Source organism: Nipponia nippon, unplaced genomic scaffold, assembly GCF_047370975.1.
Source record: "Nipponia nippon isolate SJK-2023a ecotype South Korea unplaced genomic scaffold, ASM4737097v1 scaffold_1, whole genome shotgun sequence".
Lineage (NCBI taxonomy): Eukaryota > Metazoa > Chordata > Aves > Pelecaniformes > Threskiornithidae > Nipponia > Nipponia nippon.
In genome coordinates, this window is record NW_028262290.1 from 71,839,920 (window position 1) to 71,858,691 (window position 18,772).

The 18,772-nt window shown below is 35.6% G+C and overlaps 1 protein-coding gene across 4 annotated transcripts in view; it reads left to right on the plus strand.

Annotated features, from left to right (window-relative positions):
- The window catches only part of PTPN3 (protein tyrosine phosphatase non-receptor type 3), a 177,737-nt gene extending 159,953 nt beyond the window's left edge, over positions 1-17,784 (plus strand). For all 4 annotated transcript variants that reach the window (XM_087759510.1, XM_087759519.1, XM_087759528.1 and 1 more), the window contains 3 exons: positions 5,511-5,656; positions 6,331-6,466; positions 10,392-17,784. In XM_087759510.1, the coding sequence (XP_087615636.1) occupies positions 5,511-5,656; positions 6,331-6,466; positions 10,392-10,469 (360 nt within the window). In that variant the 3' untranslated portion in view covers positions 10,470-17,784. The remainder of the gene's footprint in view (positions 1-5,510; positions 5,657-6,330; positions 6,467-10,391) is intronic.
- Positions 17,785-18,772: the final 988 nt, after the last annotated feature.

Genomic DNA, 18,772 nt, shown 5'->3' on the forward strand with positions numbered 1-18,772 from the left:
AACATAGCATGGGAAGCTGGAAGGAAAGTTTCATTCAGTTTCCTTTAAGCTAATTGCCTTGCAACATATCGTTGCCCATTAAATCTCACCAATTTCATCCAGTTATGCTTTGAAAAAAACTTTTTACTCCTTTCCCTTGTTTAAACAAACATTTTTCTTGATTTCAGTTAAAAGTGACTAGAACCCAACCATGGAACTTAGCAAGGCTGTGGAGATGATACTTACTGAAGCATATTACTCGCATAACTCTGAAGAACTGTAATTTTGCAAGTTTGGGGTTTTTTTTTATTATGCCACATCTTATGTTAGCTGTTGCCACACCTTGTTAGTTGTTTCCAAAGTGCCCTGTCGTTCTCCCACCTGATTAATTTTATTAACTAAACTAAATCATTCAAACAGAAAGAAAAAAAAAAAAGCAAGGTGTTTAAAAATTGATTGAATTTCATCCTTTAAAGACAAGTTTATACCATTGCTATAATGAATGAGGAGTGAGCGCCACAAGAGAGCACTTACATTTTAACTTACATTTTATAAACAACCCAGGTCAAGGTAATTAAGACAATTCCTTGTGTCATAATGTGAACTGTTTTAGCATGATTGTGCAGACAATGCAAATAGAGGGATTTGGGGAAATAAGCTTCATTTTAAATTAAACACTTTCCATGGACATCACAATGATGGAGGGGGTGGTTTGAAGAAAAAGAAAATAAATTGATGCAGCAATTCAAACAAATTGAAGATTAAGCATAAATTCATTTTGCTAAGGAAGAATATTGCTGTTTGCTGAAGGGAGGAGGTAAAATTGCAAAGTGAAGAATTACCGGTATCTTTCTCTTTATGAATGACCAGCATGTAGGCCTTCTAGAGACAGGGTTAAATTGATATAAAATGAAACAAAGGCAGCAATGTAAATGAGTATACTGCCAGCACTTTCTGCTATAAACAGCTGAAAATAGAATCTCTGTGATTTTTACACATCTTAATTGTTTGGGCTGAGGCTTTCCACACCATTTGTCTTCCTTGACAGATACATGTCCTGCGACAGTTTGTGGGGGGCAATGTTGAGTTTGCTCATGTTAAAGATTCTTAGATTGGTTCACTGAAACTTCTGCTTCTGTGCATTAAACAAGACCTTGTATTTTCTCTTTCCAAAGAAACCTATATAAATTTGACCATGTCATAAATGTTTTGAACAAACCTGTCGCACTGCAGAGGTATTTTTAAAGGCTTCTCTGAAAAGGGTCTGCACTGAACATGTTCTGTTTTGTCAAATACTTGTGGTAGAAGAAAACGAGTTGGCTTTGAATAGTAAAGAGCTGAAGAACAAAAGTAGATTAAAAGTGTTACAGCAAGGGTGTACAGAAGCATAATGAGGTGGGAACAGTGGTCCAAAGAAATGCCAAACGCCACTGCCAAAGTATCTGCTCTTCAGAAACTAGGCTTTAACCCTGATCACTGAGTCCCAGCTTTCAAGGTATATTTGTGAAGCTCACTACCAAAAAGCATACCTTTTCCTGCTTAGAAGATAATAGGACCATTTCAAGGTTAATGTAGTTCTACATGGTGAAATTAATTTTCTTGTTTTTTTAATTGAAGATTATATTATAACCTAGACCAAAAAGGACATTAAATGAAAAGGTGAAACACAAGTTCAATTGCTTGGATTTTAAGAAAAGTCAAAATTAAGGTTGACCTTTCAAGCCTAAATTTCCTTCTTTCTATATCAGTATTATCATTCTAAGCTGTGTGTGTTGTTCTGAAGAACACCAGATTCTTGTATTAATCAGGGAGAGTCATTTTAGGAGAAGTGAAACAAGGAAGCCTGCCTTTTGATGTAATTATAACAAGCAAGGCTGCAAACTGCAGAAAGACGAGGAAGGGATATTTTTGTCATTGAAGGTCTTGGCAATGAGATTTATTTTGCAAGTGTCACAGCAGCCATTTGAAGCATTACCTCTGACAGTCCTATACTTTGTCAGGAGTTGCAATCCCAATGGCAGACTTATTAGAAAAGGTCATGTGTCTTTACCCTGTGTTTCTGAGCAAAATCTAGGGTGTTAGCTTAACCACAATGAAGTTGCTTTTGCAGTAAGATGTCTTGAATTTGCACAGGAAGGGTAGGTACAAGTACATCTTCTTTTTGGCTGGCACCTTTGCTGCACCAACAATAACCATTATCAGAAGGACAGTAACAAATACCTTGGAGCAGATACGATGTCTCAGACCTCTGTAGCTGCTTGCCAAGTAAATGTGGGTCAATGCCATGAAGCAGCTAAATGTTGGCCAAATGGCTGATGATAAACTGGGCAAATTACATAAGCCAGAAGCGTCACTGGAGACCGTAAGTTGTTTGGACTCATTTTTTTGAATCCACCATTTTTAAACTGATTTGTGGAAATACCAAATACATAAATTCAATTGAAATCAGTCCATGTGAGTGCAAAAAACATAAAATATTTTTGGAACAACAAGGTATATGATGTCAAGTTAGGCAAAAATAGCAACCAGGCCATGAGCACCTCTTGCTCTCTCACTTTCTGTAAGTTTAGACTTATAAAACAGGACTAATAAAGCCAGACTTTATAAAGATAAATTCTACATTTATCAGTCATTAGGATGCTATAATAATGACTGTCATTGAAAACCTTGGTGCAAAAAAAAATAAATTTCTGGAAAGGATTTAAGCTGACTTGCAGAGAATAATGGTCTGGATGGCAACTTGGAGTATAATGAGAAGCTGCTTCTTATTTTTCATTATTAGGTTTGTACAAAGAAGCAGGGTCTGGCAGAAATAGTGTGTTTAAAAATAAGTATTGTTAATAGGACATGTACAGTGGGGCTAACTATGGGACCAGTAACTATAATTCTAGCACTTTTTTTAATGAGTGCTAGATTTTTAGTCACCGTGGTGGTCTTTTAATGCAAGTTATTTCCATGTGTGGTGGTATTTGGCTGACATTTTCTGAATTTAAAAGGTAACTTTCTTTATGAGTGTGAAGACTTGAAGATTTTATATTAAAAAAAACCAAAACACTAAAAATAGCTTAAATCTGAACTTGAGTACTGATTTGATATCTTCTGCATAAGACATAATAATATTAGAATTAGAAAAACTTGTTCTAACAGATATGAATATAACTACTGTTTGCAGTAGGTACTTGTGCATTTTCTAAAGCCAATGTTGTAATGGTCAAGTTTTAACAATTTGAATCATCTCAGAAGAGCCCAACCAAAAGAATCAAATTGATTATATCAAAAGACAAATAACTAAAAAAACTATACTGAAGCTTGAGACATACCTGGAATAATTAACAAACAGCTGAGTTGGTCTCTAGGGATGAATAGGGCACATAACAGCAAATGAAGATGATCACACGAAAAGAAGCAGCTGAGGACTAAGTGCATGCTCCTACAGTGTATTCTTACTCCAAATAAGTCTTATGTAACACGCTTGTTGTACTTAATGTCTACGAACTATTTTAAAAAAATGCAACTTGCTGTATTTGACCCTGAATTACTGATAAGTAAAAATTAAGTTAACTCTGTCCTTTTTTCTGAGCTTGTAAAATGGCTTTTGACGCTACAGATCACTGTTGGTGGTTCCTGGGTGTGCCACTGGCACTTATTCATGATGCATGGCTTGAAGTTATTGATGCACATGAAAGGTGACTGGATACTCACTCTTGGATAATTTGAGAATGAATCAAGTCTTTGTTTCACCTGAATGCTGTAATTCAAATGTCTCTGATTTAAGAGAATCAGCTCAAACTGTTACATGTAATTGCTCCGTTATCTCATTTCCCTTTTGAAGAGGTTCTGATTAAGCATGCGCAGATTTGCACAAGAGGACTTTTTAATGACATTTTCTCGTCATGTTTTTGTATTTTTTCCATCTGTGGCATTTCAGAAAAATTTTAAAGTGTAATCATTTGATCAAGCTCTGCTACATAATGGCAGCAAAGCTCAGTAGAAAAAGGCCATGCTTTTTCTTGCAGAGATCCTCGTCATTGCGGGGTCTTTTGATGACCTGGATGATAGATCCCAATGCAATTTATATTACAGCGAGCTTGGTCATTAATGTTAGATTACATTGGCCTTATGCTAGACCTTTTAATTGTGATTGCTAAGACTCTGACTTTAAGAAGCAAAGTGTGGGCTGTGTTGTTTATCTTCATGTCCCTGGAGGCAATTGTAAATGTCTGCAATTACTTTGACTGGAATTAACACATTTCCTAGGACTCTACTTGGGTACATAGGCAGTAGTTATTCTGTCTTCTGTGTCTTACTAGCCGACTCCCTGGGAGTGGAACCACTTCCTCCAGTAGAAGAGGAAAGCAAGCAGTTGAAGGCAGTTAAAACAGGTCATATATTTCAGTAGTTATGCACATAAGAGAAAAGGGGAAAAAAAACCACTTACAGTCACTAGCATCATGTAAACATTCTTGCATGGACCACTAGGGAGAGGCCAGCTTTTACAGACTAATACAGTGATAAAGGAACGTTTCATTTCAGTAGGGTGTCAAATGTCAAGTCTAGTAACGGACATTGATAAATTGCAGCTAACAGTTTAACTGTTACTAAACCTGTGAAAAAAACAAAGGAACACAAAGACTTGTCTCAGTTTGTAAAGAGTGAGATCCTCATTGCATGATGCAGCAGAGCTCAGGAGTGTCTTAGGTTTTTTCCTTCCCACCCTAATCATTGGTTACATCTCTAACGTAGCAGTTGAGCTCAGTCTGAATGCAAAGCTGATTGAGTGATTTCATAATCAAAGTTAAGAAAAGCTAAACTGAAAGAACTTCTGTAAAACTTTTTTTTTAGGTATAATTGAATGAAAAACGAGCTCTTCATACAACAGAATCTTTTAACTAATTATATTGCTTCCATACAGAAAAGTATCCTTCTGTAGGTCATACAGAAGTCATTCATGTATGTACAATGAACATGTATGTATGAACAATATATATATTGCTTTCTAACAGAAACCAGATTTAGCAAATGTTGCAGGCGACTTTATATTGTAACTGAATCTGTAAGTGCACACAGACATAGATATTTAGAATAGATTGTGTAGCCCCAAGACCCTGTTATTTTGATATTGTTCTCAATAGTTCTTCTGCCGTTTTCAGCTATTTCTTCCAATCTGTTCTAAACTATTATATAGTACTGCTATGCGTAAGTCTTGTAGCATTTTATCTCAGGTGAATTATTGATGTCAAAGTATAATAGATCAACAGTCAATAAATTAGAAAAATTAAAATCTGGTTAGATCACAGAAGTTAAACTTGTTCTCGTTTGTTTAGAAAATGTTATGCCTTTTGCATGCTTTTGAAGAATTACATGTTCATACTTTACTCTGAATTTTAAAATGACAAATATTTTCCACATCATATGCATCTTTATAGCATCTGCAGAATATGCCTACTGTGAAAAGTATGACTTGTATCTAGCAAACATCAATACAGGAGTCATAACACCGAACACTGTTTGAAAACCTTACTGTTTTTTAGACAGAGCAACAACACACCGTCACCCATCTCCAGTACGTTGCTTGGCCTGATCATGGTGTTCCTGATGACTCCATGGACTTCTTGGAGTTTGTGACCTGTATGAGGCCAAAGAGAGTAGAGAATGAGCCGGTCCTTGTTCACTGCAGGTACTTGTGTTTTAAAATTCTGGTTATGGATTTGCTTCAGCCTTAGAATAAGCACTTTGAAAAGTTTGTCTGCAAGAGAGGAGATTCCTTGAATTAGCTAAAAATACTTAGCTGTGCAATACCAGCACTCACTGTTGGAGACAGAAGCACTGGTGTTGTACCTAAAGGACGAGTGTCTTTTTCTCTCCCTTTCTGCTGCAACCTTTTGGTGAAATGGCTTAGTCACGTAATTATCACAGAGCTGATAATCTACATCATTAGTTGTTCTCCATTTTTATCCTCTGCCACTATTGTAACCTCATTTTGAATGGTACTGCAGGGTTTTTTTCTGCTCTTCAAGTGTCTGTCAAAAAGCAGTCAATTAGCTCCTACCTTTTTTAGTCAAAAACACCACACCAGTACATTTAGATTTGTAAGCAGTTATAATTGTTAAAAATCCATTTACTTTAAGTGAGGTTTTAGTTTTATTTATATAAAAATTATTTTTTTTAATAATTGGCAGAAAATATTACTGAAGCTGCTTTAAGGATAAGCTTTGCACTCTGTTCTAATTTTATTAAGGTCTTCCTGTAATTTGTAAGGCTATTTAGTGTCCTACTATTAAGACTGTGATATGAATCTGGTGCATTGCAAAAACCTAATTTTCTAGACTATTTTTCTGTTACGTTTCACAGCGCTGGAATCGGTCGCACTGGTGTATTGGTCACTATGGAAACAGCCATGTGTTTAATTGAAAGAAACCAACCTGTTTATCCGCTGGATATTGTACGAAAAATGCGAGACCAGCGAGCTATGATGGTGCAAACATCAGTAAGTGATGGAGAGGAAGCCTCATTTTCTGTATATATACTGCACTTGTCCAGATTTAAAACAGATCAAAAAAAACTTTAAATGAGCTAGTTGTATGAGTCTTCAGTTGCCATTATATTTCATGCTTCCTACATTTAGCATAACATAACACGGTGGCAAAGGCTGCTTTGCTTGTGAGGTGTGTATTTAACTTATTTGTAAATATTTCTTACCTTGCCATTAAAAGATAATTGATTTCTATACATTGCAAGTAGTTAGAATGCACAAAGTCAGAATTGCCCAAATCATCTGTGTGTGGTCTTCTGTCTAAATTCTCTGCAAGAAGCTAGAATAAGCTTTTGCTTTTCATTCTAGTAGTGAGCCTTATAGGAAGTTATGAAACTGAAGGTAAAATTAAAGGTTTTGTGGTATGATTTGAAGAGAGGAAGTGGCTTTTCAAGAGGCCACTTGAGGAGTAGAAATTCGATTGGAACAACGTATGCATTTTTTTTTAAATTGTGCTGCTACTCCGGTCTGGAAAAACAAACGGCAAGAATGAAATTCAGGAAAAGCTGGGTAGTATCAATAACTGAAATATGAAAGTAGAAGGTGATCTTAAGATAGCAGTGATTCAAGGACAGTTTGAGATCATGAGGGCAGTTTTGTGTCAGCTTTGGCAGTGAACATATTGACATCAGAGACCAAGGGTGAAGGATGGGAGGCTCTGATTTCTCAAGTAGAGGTTCAATGACAGAATATTAAGTGTGGGTTATCTCAGAGAGCTAAATGCCCTATGGCAAATGGAAGTAAAGGGGTTTAGACCCACAAAGTCAACAGTTAAATTGGGCATTTCTGTCTCTTGTCTTCAAGAGATGATGCCTTGGTTTCCATTTGATCAAGGGAAGGAAGAAGGTAACTTGAGAAAACAAATTCTCTTCATTAACAGGTTAATGACCGCAGGAGCTATCATTATGATTGACTAGACGGGGAAAAAGTCTTGCGTTATCAAAGGGTGCGAAAGTGTCAGGAATTACGGTTGCTTGTGTAACGATAGAGTGCTCTGTGAGCAGAGATTGTTCATGTGTGCTGCTGGGACTCGTTCACTGCGGTGTGAGCGCACTCTCTGGAAGTGTATCAGGACTGTATGGTTGAGGAGGGAGTTGTCTGAATGGTCCCCTGTATGTTCCTTGCAGAAATGGAAGCTGAGCTTATGACAAAGGATGTTATGAGATGAGAAACACTAGCCTCAAGGTTAAGGAAGCTGAATGTTGACTTCTGGAGTTGTACCAGACTATGCCCCTCAGTTTCTAAAATGAACTGAGCAAGTTCGGGCTTAAACTTTCTAGAAGTGGTCATCTTTTCGACAATCAGACATGAGAACCTGAAGTAAACTTCAGCTTGCCAGAAGGCAGAGTCCCTCCTGTTACAACAGAAATCAGCAGGAATTGTCCTTGCGTTCTACAGTTTGATTTAACTGAAGAATATGGGGAATAGCGATAAACACACAGACAATCAGACCCCAAGTGTGGAAAACTGAGTATCTAAAATAAGATTCTTTACCTTGCTTGCTGTGTTCCAGAGTTCACTATCAGCGCAGTCAGGAGAGGGATGATCTGTAGCAGCAATACTGTGAAGTTAAATTCACTTGTTATTTCTGAAGTATGCAGCTACTGTTGTGAAAAGCCAATGAGCAGAATTGGCATACTGTACTGTAAATGAGACACAGAACCAAGCACTCAACTGTGAGAAAGCAGAATATCAAAGAGCTGCATGTTAACATTTTGATCTATCCTGGGTGCTCTATCGCATTCCCATTCCTGCATTCCAGCTATGCCCACTGCTCATATTTGATATTCAGCTTAGGGCTTCTGGGAGAAGCCATTAGGGACTGTTCAGTCGTAATAGCCTTGCCTGAAGTATGTTCAGCTGCCCTGTGGGGCTTGTGTGTGTGCTCCAATTCGAAGATGATACACATAGCCAGATGCATGTTGTGAGTTAATATCAGACAGGGCATACCCAGTAAGAAAGAATGGACGCATCAGAGCTATGAACTGGTCAGTTTAGTGTCTGCTGTTAATCATGTGAAAGCTGTAGTTTCTCAAAGACGTGTAATTTGGTCATCAGGAACAGCAAAACAAAAGCTTCGACCAAAATAATAAAGCTACAACAAAATTTGTGTAACTGTATGGCTTTTCATTAAAAAAAAAATAAAAAAGAAAAACTAACCATTATGTTCCATTAAAGAGAAATTAGAGTTACTAAACAATACAGAAAGCAGTGCACTAGGATGCACATAATAGAACTAGTTATCAGCTGAGTGAGCAGTAAGAATACATGCAACAGATAAGAGCAAAGAAAACAAGTAGTCAGAGTCTGAGTCAGAGGAAGCAATGCTGAAGTGCTCATTCTTATTTGTTCAGTAACTTGATCACACAAAGGAGTTAACAGAAGTGTTCAACAGAGAGCTAAATATCACACTTGGCTTGTTCAGGCAGTAGAAATATGCAAATGAAATAACAATGAAGAGAAAAGTCAAGGTAATTAAGAAATAAAGACAAAAGAACAGAGTGATAGTGAAGGTGGGAGTAATTGACTGAAGGGTTGAAAGAAAAGGCAGGAAAATCGAGATGCAGAAAATTCATTTCCATCCCCCAGTTTTGCTTAAGTTTTTCTGTACTTAAGAGAAAATGTATTACAGGTTGTGGACAAGAGTAACATTCCTAACTCCCGGTATTTAAATGCAACCTAAGGTCCTGCACAATCCAAGTGTTATCTTTTAGCCCTGTCCTTTGGGAGATATTGGGGGAACGTTTCCAGATGCTCCTGGAGAGTTGATGAGAGCTGACATACAAGGGCAGCTGGGAGAACATTTCAAAGGTGTAAAAAAGGATTTAGAAAATGTGAAGCTGTGCTTCTCTGAATATATGACATGGAGCTTTGGAGAAAGGTGTTCATTTTGGGGTGTTAACAATAGTGAAAAGTACTTTTGGAGAAGAGGAGAGGTATGCTTTGATCTTTGTAAGTTCTTTTAAATTTCCATCATCTTGTGTTCTCGGGATTGTGTTAGTCAAAAATTTTCAGGCTATGTGGATTTTTAGTTTTGCCCTAGTCCTATTGCTAATGTCTTCTTATATCACTTTTCAGAAAGAGGCTCACAGGCTAATTGCTTTTATCAAACAGGTACATCACAAGATCATGGAATAGTCTTTGTAATAGTGTAATTCAGAAAAGAAACACTTATCTAATTCGTGAAGACTTTATAAGAACTAAATGAGCTCAAAGTGTTGTGTGACAGAAGAATTAATGTGGCTGCTACTCTTCAAAAATATTTATTCCAAAGGTTTTGATCCCATTCTATTACAAAAAAAGATGTGTGATCTGATCACAAATTGAAAATAAAGCAACTCCATCTTCTGCAATAGTGTAGGCAGTTTAAAAAAAAAAAAAGTTTTTAGCTATATATCCTATATGGTAACTTTAAATGTGGTTTTGGTCATGTAACTTAAATGTGTCCAGTAATATGTAACTGCAGGATTGGCAAGGTTAGAATACCTGTAATAATCAGATAACAGTACCAAAAAAATAGATGAGATGTATAAAGAACATAACTAGCTGAACTTAGTCAGAAGAATCATGTAAATTGGCATAGATTTTACAAATAAATCCTATTCCCTGAGATTTAAGCATGTGTTCTTTTAAATTTGGGGATTGTGTTTTCCTTGGTGTGAGATTTTTAATGTTTGTCCTTCAAAGAAGAGTAAATGTTACATTTGTTTACTGTGAACAGAGCCAGGAGAGTTGGATTTTCTCCTTCCATCTTTGTATCTCCTCTCCTGTTATTTTCAGGAGAAAAGGAAGCAGTGGGACTGTTAGTCCTATTAAATACTACCGTATAATCAGGAGTTCAATCATCCATAAACGTTTTTGTTCTTTTTTTCTTATACAGAGTCAATACAAATTTGTTTGTGAAGCTATTCTTCGTGTTTACAAAGAAGGATTGGTTCGACCACTGGATTCCAGTTAGCGCAGCAGTGAAGGATGACTACTTTTTTCCCCTAAAAAGACTGCTCTTTAAGTAAAGCAAGGGCTTGTTTCTGAAAGCAACTAGAATGGACTAGAAGCCCATGAAAAGATAGATGAGCACATTTGAACTGTGGCACTTTAAATTTCTCAAGAAGATTGCTAAATCATGTACAGTATAACAGAGTCATGTAGATAAATATATGAGGGCAATTGTGTGTAATATGCTTTATTCACATAGACACCATAAACAATCATGGAAACCTTAATACATATCTTTTACTGCCTTAAAACACCCTTCACTTTGGAAGTTACAAAGGTCCTTGTGTTTCTTTGCAAAAAGAAAATTAATAGTATTGAAATGATTCAGCTTAAGAAAGTATTTAATATCTTTGTATTGTATGAAAGTTCATTGAAGGTGAATATTTGTAACTTTCTTATTGGGAGACTAAATATTCATGGAAATGTAACCTTGACTTCTAAAAGGCTGACGAAGAGCTTTAAAGGCTAATGCATAACTACTGTACATTAAGAGCTGGAGAAATTAAGTATTCAGTTACCATAAATCTATTAGTAAGTATGCCAGCTGTTATAATATGCTTCTTAGGAACCACATTTACTGTGTGTGATGTGCAAAATAATGCTGCATTTAAGCATTTATGCAGATGGTACAGTCTACATCTTCTGTTGATCAATTTTAATTGCAGCTTGCCCTTTTAAGTGACCTGCTTCTTACAGTTTTAGTTATTTTACTCCTTTTCTTCTGTTTCTGCTGTCCATCTCCTTTATACTTGTTTTTCACTGCTGTTTCTATATGTGGACTGAAAATGTTTTAACTTAAAACGAGGTTTAATTCTTTCACCTTTGTTTCCATATGTATTTATGAGTTTTCAGATGTAAATGTGGATTAATGTTGCACGCAAGTACTAGACTTTTGACTTACTGTATATGCAGAGTAGTCTAATCCAATACTGGAAGAAAAATTACTACTGAACCCATCAAATATGTTGCTGCTAATTCAAGGTGTGAAGCTTACAAGGGCACAGGTGTTGCTAGTGTTCAGATGGTGATAAAATGTTGACTTGCTGTCCTTCAGAAAAAACTGCTGTTATCCAGTGAAACACAACTCCCTTTTGCAAGAGTTCTGTGGACTTAGCGTGTTTCTTGCTTTATGGAAATGCAGCTAAATTCACATGAAGATTTATATGGAAAGAGAGAATGAATTTGTACATTGATGAATAATTCACCCTAAGGTACACTGGTCTCCATTTCATTTCAAATGGGAGAATTGGACTTTCTGAACAATATAACCACATTTGTATGATGTTAATTTATTTTGTGTGTGCTTTTTGATTACCCTGCGATAGTTCTCCATTTTTGAATAGTGTTTAAAAAAAATATTCTAAGGGACTGTTTAAAACTCTGTTATTTAAAAGATTAGTCCTAAATAAGGAAAAATTTTTATGGGGCATATTAGCCAGATGTTTATATGTGTATAAAAGAGAAAATTAGATAATTTTCTTTTTTTAGATATATATATATACACACACACATATTCAGATATATTTTAGAATTATGGTTTGTATTATGGATATTATCATTTATATCTGGAGTTTCATTATAGAAACTGCCAGAGCTGTACAATATGCATCTCTCATGTTACCAGAAGGTTGTGTTTTTTCCCCAGGAGATAGCTGAAAAGTGCATGTAGGATGTGCTAAATTGCTGACTCTTGTCTTCTATAGGTTTGGTCCTTTCTTCAAGATCACATTATTAGTTATGGGTAAAGAAGATACCTGGTTAGTATTTATTGATTAAAAGAGTTTTGATTGGAACACACAGGGTAATTGGCAACGTGGAAAGCTTCTTGGCTTTGTGAGGTTGAAGGGTGAATAGGTTTGTGCTCGTTCTTATATACTGCATTCCAGATTTCACTTTTGCTGAAGTTTTTGTAATATTTTGGATCATTATTGTCTTGCTTGATTGGGCACAGATTGGAAGGCAAGAGACCGTAACTCTGGTTCACTCTTGACTTGCTAAACTGCATCAGGTCACTCAATCTGTCTGTGACTCCAAATGTAAAATGATACTGGACATGCGCATGTTGCTCAAAGCTTTTTTGAAAAATGCATGTGGAAAAGTGTTGTACAGGTGCAGGCTGCCTGCTGTTGTTAGAGAGAATATTGAGCAGTGAGAAAACCTGGTGGCTCTTTCCCATGTGAGGAGTAGTGGGCACTAAAGAATCTGTGCCTGCTGAGTGGGTGGTTAACACAAGCTCCCTGTTCTTAAAATGTGTGTGCCTTTCTGTAAAACGTCTTTAAGTTTTGTTGTGCCCAGGTCTAAAAGTCATCCCTTGCAGTTGGCATGACTTGCAGTTAATAGTTTGTCAAGAAGTGAAAAAGGCAAGGAGGAAAAAAAAGCAAGAAAATAAATAGTAAGAAAAATATTTAGAACATCTCTGTGACATCTGTTTCTTTCAGGGAAGTACTTGATTAAACTTATGGTTTATTTGTGTTCAAGGTTATTGATATATTCCTATCGCTATTTATGTTTCTTTATGTTGAATATGTATTTACCAAAACACTGTAAATTTATTCCGTATGTAACTCCAGTCTGAAGATACATGGTATAGGCTTGACTTACATTAGTATGTGTGTGTTTAGATGATGATGGTCATATTGTGACAACAAATGCTGCTCTTGTTCTGGTAAACTTAAACAGTTTCAGTAATACCATTCATGGACTCTTATTTGGATTTTAATAACTTGTGTGAAATTGCTGGCCACTGAGACTACTCAAAGCTATAAAAATAATAACCTCTGTAATATCTAATTTTTTTTTTTGTAAAACCATAGAGCAAATATTAACTACACAAGTATCTTGTACATTGTGTCCATCTTTATTTCAGTCTTGCTGGGTTTTGCACATGTACCTGTAGGGTCCATAGGGGAGAATGAAGGGGTTTTTGTCTTCTCTCTGTAGTATGTGATGACTTTGCACTGAATGATGTATGCCTTAGATCTGATCTCGCAATGAAAGCATAATTATGGAAATGTCTTCTTAATGCTGGCTTTTGTTTCCACAAGAATTAGGAAATTAAAAAGACAGAGTCGATTGATTATTTTTGTTGGTAGGAGTTAAAACTCCTAACACAAAATTTTTAACTGCCAAGCAATTGACAAATAGCAGAAAATGCTGTGAAGTCAAGATTCTGTATAACCTTCATAAACAGTTTAACCTCGATTTTGCCTGTGCTTGTGTGATCGTGACAATAAGTATTCAAAATTTCTAGCATGGCGGTGGATGAAGGAGGAGTAATAAGCCTTTGAGGTTTTCATCACTGTGAAATACACTAACATTTATTCTTCAGAATTAAACAAATTTTAACTAAGTGGCTTTATATTTGATATGGAAGTAACTAAAATGCCTATTTCAAGTGTCTTCAGAAATATCACAGGGGAACACTTCTGAGATGGAGGTGGGAGGGAGAGATCTTACCATGTATTGAAAATAAAAAAAATGGTGCAGTAAACCATGAATGCCTTTTGTGTAACAGGATGTATGAAATATGAATCATTAAAATACAAGCAAACCTTGAATAGAAGTGGTGTTTTGGAAAAAAAAAGAAAAAGAAAAAAAAAGAAAACATTATTTTGTAATCCAAAGTTTTGCTCTCAATAATCCTGTCTTTTAGGTGTTGGTACTAAATTATATGCAATCAAAATGTACCTAAGAATTCAGCAATAGCTCTTCATGTACACTCATTTTTTTTTTAGAAGTTGGTTCTCTTTTTCCCCTCCTTTTTTCTACTATGCAATACTTAGTTAAATATATATATTTCAAAAGAACTGTAGTTCTGAAATATCTAACGAACTATGCATTTGCTTTATTACAAGCGTAATATGATACTGTTTTACAACAAAAGTTTTTCCCTGTAGATCATGTTCTTATGTGTCAGACTAAATGCATAAATGGTCCACTGATTGAAAATGCTGAAAATAGACACGCGTGGTTCATGTTCAATCAATTAAAATTTAAACATAGTTACTTCACTGATAATGGCTATATTGTTATATCCTGAAATGTAGCATTTAAGCGCAAGTTTATTTTACTCCTTCACATAAAGCCTTTCCAGAAAGAACATGTGCTGGGAAATGTTTGTATTTCGATTGGTAACCTGCAATTAGTCTACTTGGTTAAAAGCATTTATTAATTGAAACTATATAGAAGGTAAAGTTGTGTCATGAAATACTTTGTTCAAAGGCAGCTGAAAGCCAAGTGAATGATTAATTCATTATATAAAACATAATGTTTTGATTAAATGGATTCTCTTGCATTTAAATTCTGACACGGGTAGTGTTAAGCCATCTCAGATGACTGTCTGTTTTAACAATAGTATTATATTAACAGTTTAAATATAGCAATCTAATGCAATATGATTTAGTTTTAGTGTACTTTAACGTATTTAATGTTCCAGTTGTTCAGTAGCTGTACAAGTTTCAAACAATAGTATCCACAATCACTGAAACTTGTAATCTTTAAAGAAAAAAAGGTAAGTTTCTTCTATTTAAAAGGAAGGAGTAGCACATGATATTGATAGATTTAACCATTTTTCAATTCAAACTAACCCTGTGACAGTAGTGGTCAGATTTGACCACTGATACAAAGAGCAATTGTTGAGGACCAAGAATATCATGGAAAAATCAAATTGCGTTGACTGTTGGCACTGTTTAGTTTTGGCTATAGTTGAGACCAGTAACTATTGTCTTTTTTTTTAAGGCAAATTCATCTCAAGAGGTGGCTTTGGAAATGGGGAGTAGAATATGCCTTTATCAACTCTCCTAATTTTGTTGCGGACTACTTGGATAAGAGTCTTAGGTTGTGTGTTATTTTGAGCTTAGCTGCAGGTTTTGAATCTTTAATGAAATTCTTATTTAAAATATTAAAGCATTGATTTTAATAGACATTAATGAAACACTTCAGTTTGCTGTTAGTTGCTCAACTTCTGTTTTCTTGGCTTTCATGGTGTCCTTTCTTGAGTTGTCATTATTTTACCTCATAAAAACATTTTGAGATTTCCCACAACTTTAAAAGTGGCTTTGTTGTAGGCAGGCTAAGCGATGTTGCTGTTGGTTAAGATATGATGTTACTTACACCTGCTGAAGGTGCAATGTGGTGTTCAGACGAGCCTGAACTGAGCTCCTCTCTGAGGAATTTAAACAGTGCTGCTAACAGTGGTAAAAATCATAAAGATATTTTGAAAAAGCATGTAGGAAATGTTTTGTTCAGGGCAGATAAGACCTGTTTTTTATTTAAAAAAAAAAAAGTTTTGTGAAGATGAAAATGTTTTTAACAGATAAGGTAGGGGTAGGAAATGCAAGATTTTTTTTTCCCTTTGCAGAACACTTTTCTATGTTTTAAATGCATCGTTTCTCTTGGAGCAATTTCTTTAGTAAAGAGCCCTGCTGTTGTTGGGATTTAATTTTTGTCAAACTGACCTAGAAAATAATTTTAAGTTGAACTTTTTCCTCATATACTGCTTTGAGCTTTTAAGTAACATTAAACAAAACTGAAATGTTTTCGTTCTAAAAATTATTTTGGCTGTTTTCTTTTGGTGTCTCTTTCTAAGACATAAGTGGAACTCGAATGTGGCTGGGTAACTATTGAGGTTGCCATGCATGCTAAGAGGAAACAGATGCTTTGCTAGATCTAGTAAATCTGTTACCTAACATCAGTTACCAACTGAAACCAGTCTAGCATAATATTTCTATCAGCCTTTTGCAGAATAACCATTTTGTAAATAGGAAGTCTTTGGAGCTTGCTCTCACAAGCATCAGGAAGTCTTCTTGTACTAAGCTAGAATTGATGCTTTTAAAAAAAAAAAAAAAAAATTGAAATCTGAATCTTCAAGTAAGGAAGGACTACTTACCAAAGTCTGTACGTACAAAATGCACTTATACCTTTTACAAGGGGAAAAAAATAGTTTCTCTGTAAAAAAAGCAAGCTGCTGGAAGTATCTTCTTTGCTGTGGGTGCACCTTACATAGTCATAAACCAAACTAGTTCTCAACTAGTAAGCAGTATGGCCACTAAAGCACAGAAAAGTTGACATCAACCTAACCGCCTGATTAATTTCTCAACTTGCTTGCGAAGGGTTGGTTGCAATCCTGGTGCAGAAGTCCTTGCTGCAGAATGGAAAGAGAAAGGGCTTCTTTCCTTAGGGAAGAGACTGAAAGCCTGCTCAGTAATCAGCAGTCTGTATTGACCTTAGTGGGATTGTACTTGTATTATCTAACCTGAGCTGTCTAGTTTAAAGTAAGATCAGGTGTATCTATATGAGTTTGCAAGAACGTTGAAGTCCTACGTTCATTCCAGAAAAAAAGCTCAGACCGGCAGTGTTAATTTCTGTGGGTTTAATTTGCTTCAATTAAGCAGCAGGTTAGCGCGGGAGCAGTTGATTTTTTTTCTTGATCAGTGCCCTTCTAATTCAGAGTTTTGCATACGTGAATGAAAACCTGGTATAACTGTTGCTTTCCTACTTTTTAATAGAATTTAAATTACTGTCTGTAGAAATTAGGTGGGGAATTATTACATGTGCTCAAATGTAAATATAATTCAAATCCAGATTTTGCAAAATAAATTACAAGTATCAATGCTTATATTCCAGTGACCTGTGCAGTGAGTACTAAACATAATTTATTTAGGTTTTCACACTTCATTGTGTAACCTTAATAGAGAAATACAAGACAAATAACGGGGACAGTCCTATCCAGGCTTTGAAAATCTGCCAGGCATTCATAATAACAAATGACTGATTAAAACTGACCTTCATTGCAACTGATACAGGAATGTGCTTAATAGTACTGGAATAAATTACATAACAGTAGGGAAAGCCAAAGTTGTTTTTTTGCAAGCTTTGCAAAAGGTCCACTATTCGAGTCACTAAGTTTGTGTTTTCATATACGTTCAGTTAGCGTTTTTGTCAGAGATGTAGAAAAAGCTTGGAAGATAATATCCAGTCAGTGACTCTGGCTATTTTTCTTAAATGGTTGTTTCTGTAGCACTCTCTAGTTTCTTCTTCTGAGATCTTAGGTGCCAGTGCATTAAAGGAATAAAAGAATGTATTTGATGTATTTGGAAGTTAAGGAAAGAGTTTATTTTGTATCCTAAGCTGTACTTTTCTTTGAAATCATTTGAAATGTAAATTGATGTTGATGTTACAAAGTTTAATTTATTGTTTAAAAATGTAGACACTTCTTGAAATGAATGTATCATTTTTCTTTTTTATTTTTATAGGAATAAAGTATTGGTTAATGTTTTCAGTATAGTTTTCTTGGGTTTTGGAACTGTTTTGAACAAATATTACAGCCGCCATTTTATGCTTATTGGTTATATGGCTAATGATGAAATAAAGCATTTTTGCTATATGGTTTTACTGTGGCTTTATTCAAGAAGAAAAGAGTTGCATAAAAAAAGTTACTGACCTTCTTAATCCTTTTTAAAATCACGTATGGCTGCAGCTTGAATTTTATTTAAGCAAGCAAATCTGTATGGAAAGTGTCTGCTTTGTATAGATACAGTGCGTAATTCTATCGTAAACAGCTTGCTGGAGAAGTAAAGCAACCAAGTAAGCCACAAATTCTTAGGAATATTTCACTTGCAACAATTTTTTTATAAAAGAGGAATCTCTTGATTAATTAGACGAATTCATGAGATACAAGGCCACATAAGCAACTGTTTGGGCATAGATTTTCTTTTTTGGTACTATGTATAAAATTTGCAGACTATCCTTCCTTTTTGGATTTCCCATGTCCTCACGGTACTCCCCAGAGGTGTCTGAGTAGTCGTATCTTCTAAACCCTCTGTTGCTCCAGGGTGGTTGTCATGTTTTCATGCCAAACCAGAGCCCAGGGATGCTGTTCTTGAATTATTTCTCTTTACATGTGTATGTAAAATGCAAGTTTATTAGTTTCAAAATAGAAAACACACTGAAGATTGAATCCAACGCTACCAGATGGATAGAGCATTGACCTTAAAATATGTTTGGGATTCGGTTAAGAACTGGGATGGTGGTTAGTAAGCATTTTTTGCTGTTTACAAGACAAGGCTCTGCCTACTGATTAGTCTTTTTAAGCTTGAGGCCAATAATTCTTTGTGATGAAGCTATGAATTCAATGAAATCTTGGTGAAAGAAAATACAAGACTGAAAACAACCACCTGGGCAGCTCGGACAGGGGATATGCATGCAGGTTGGAATCTTAGAGGTGCGTAGAAAGCTACCAAGATGAAGGTTTTGCTGGAAATCCGT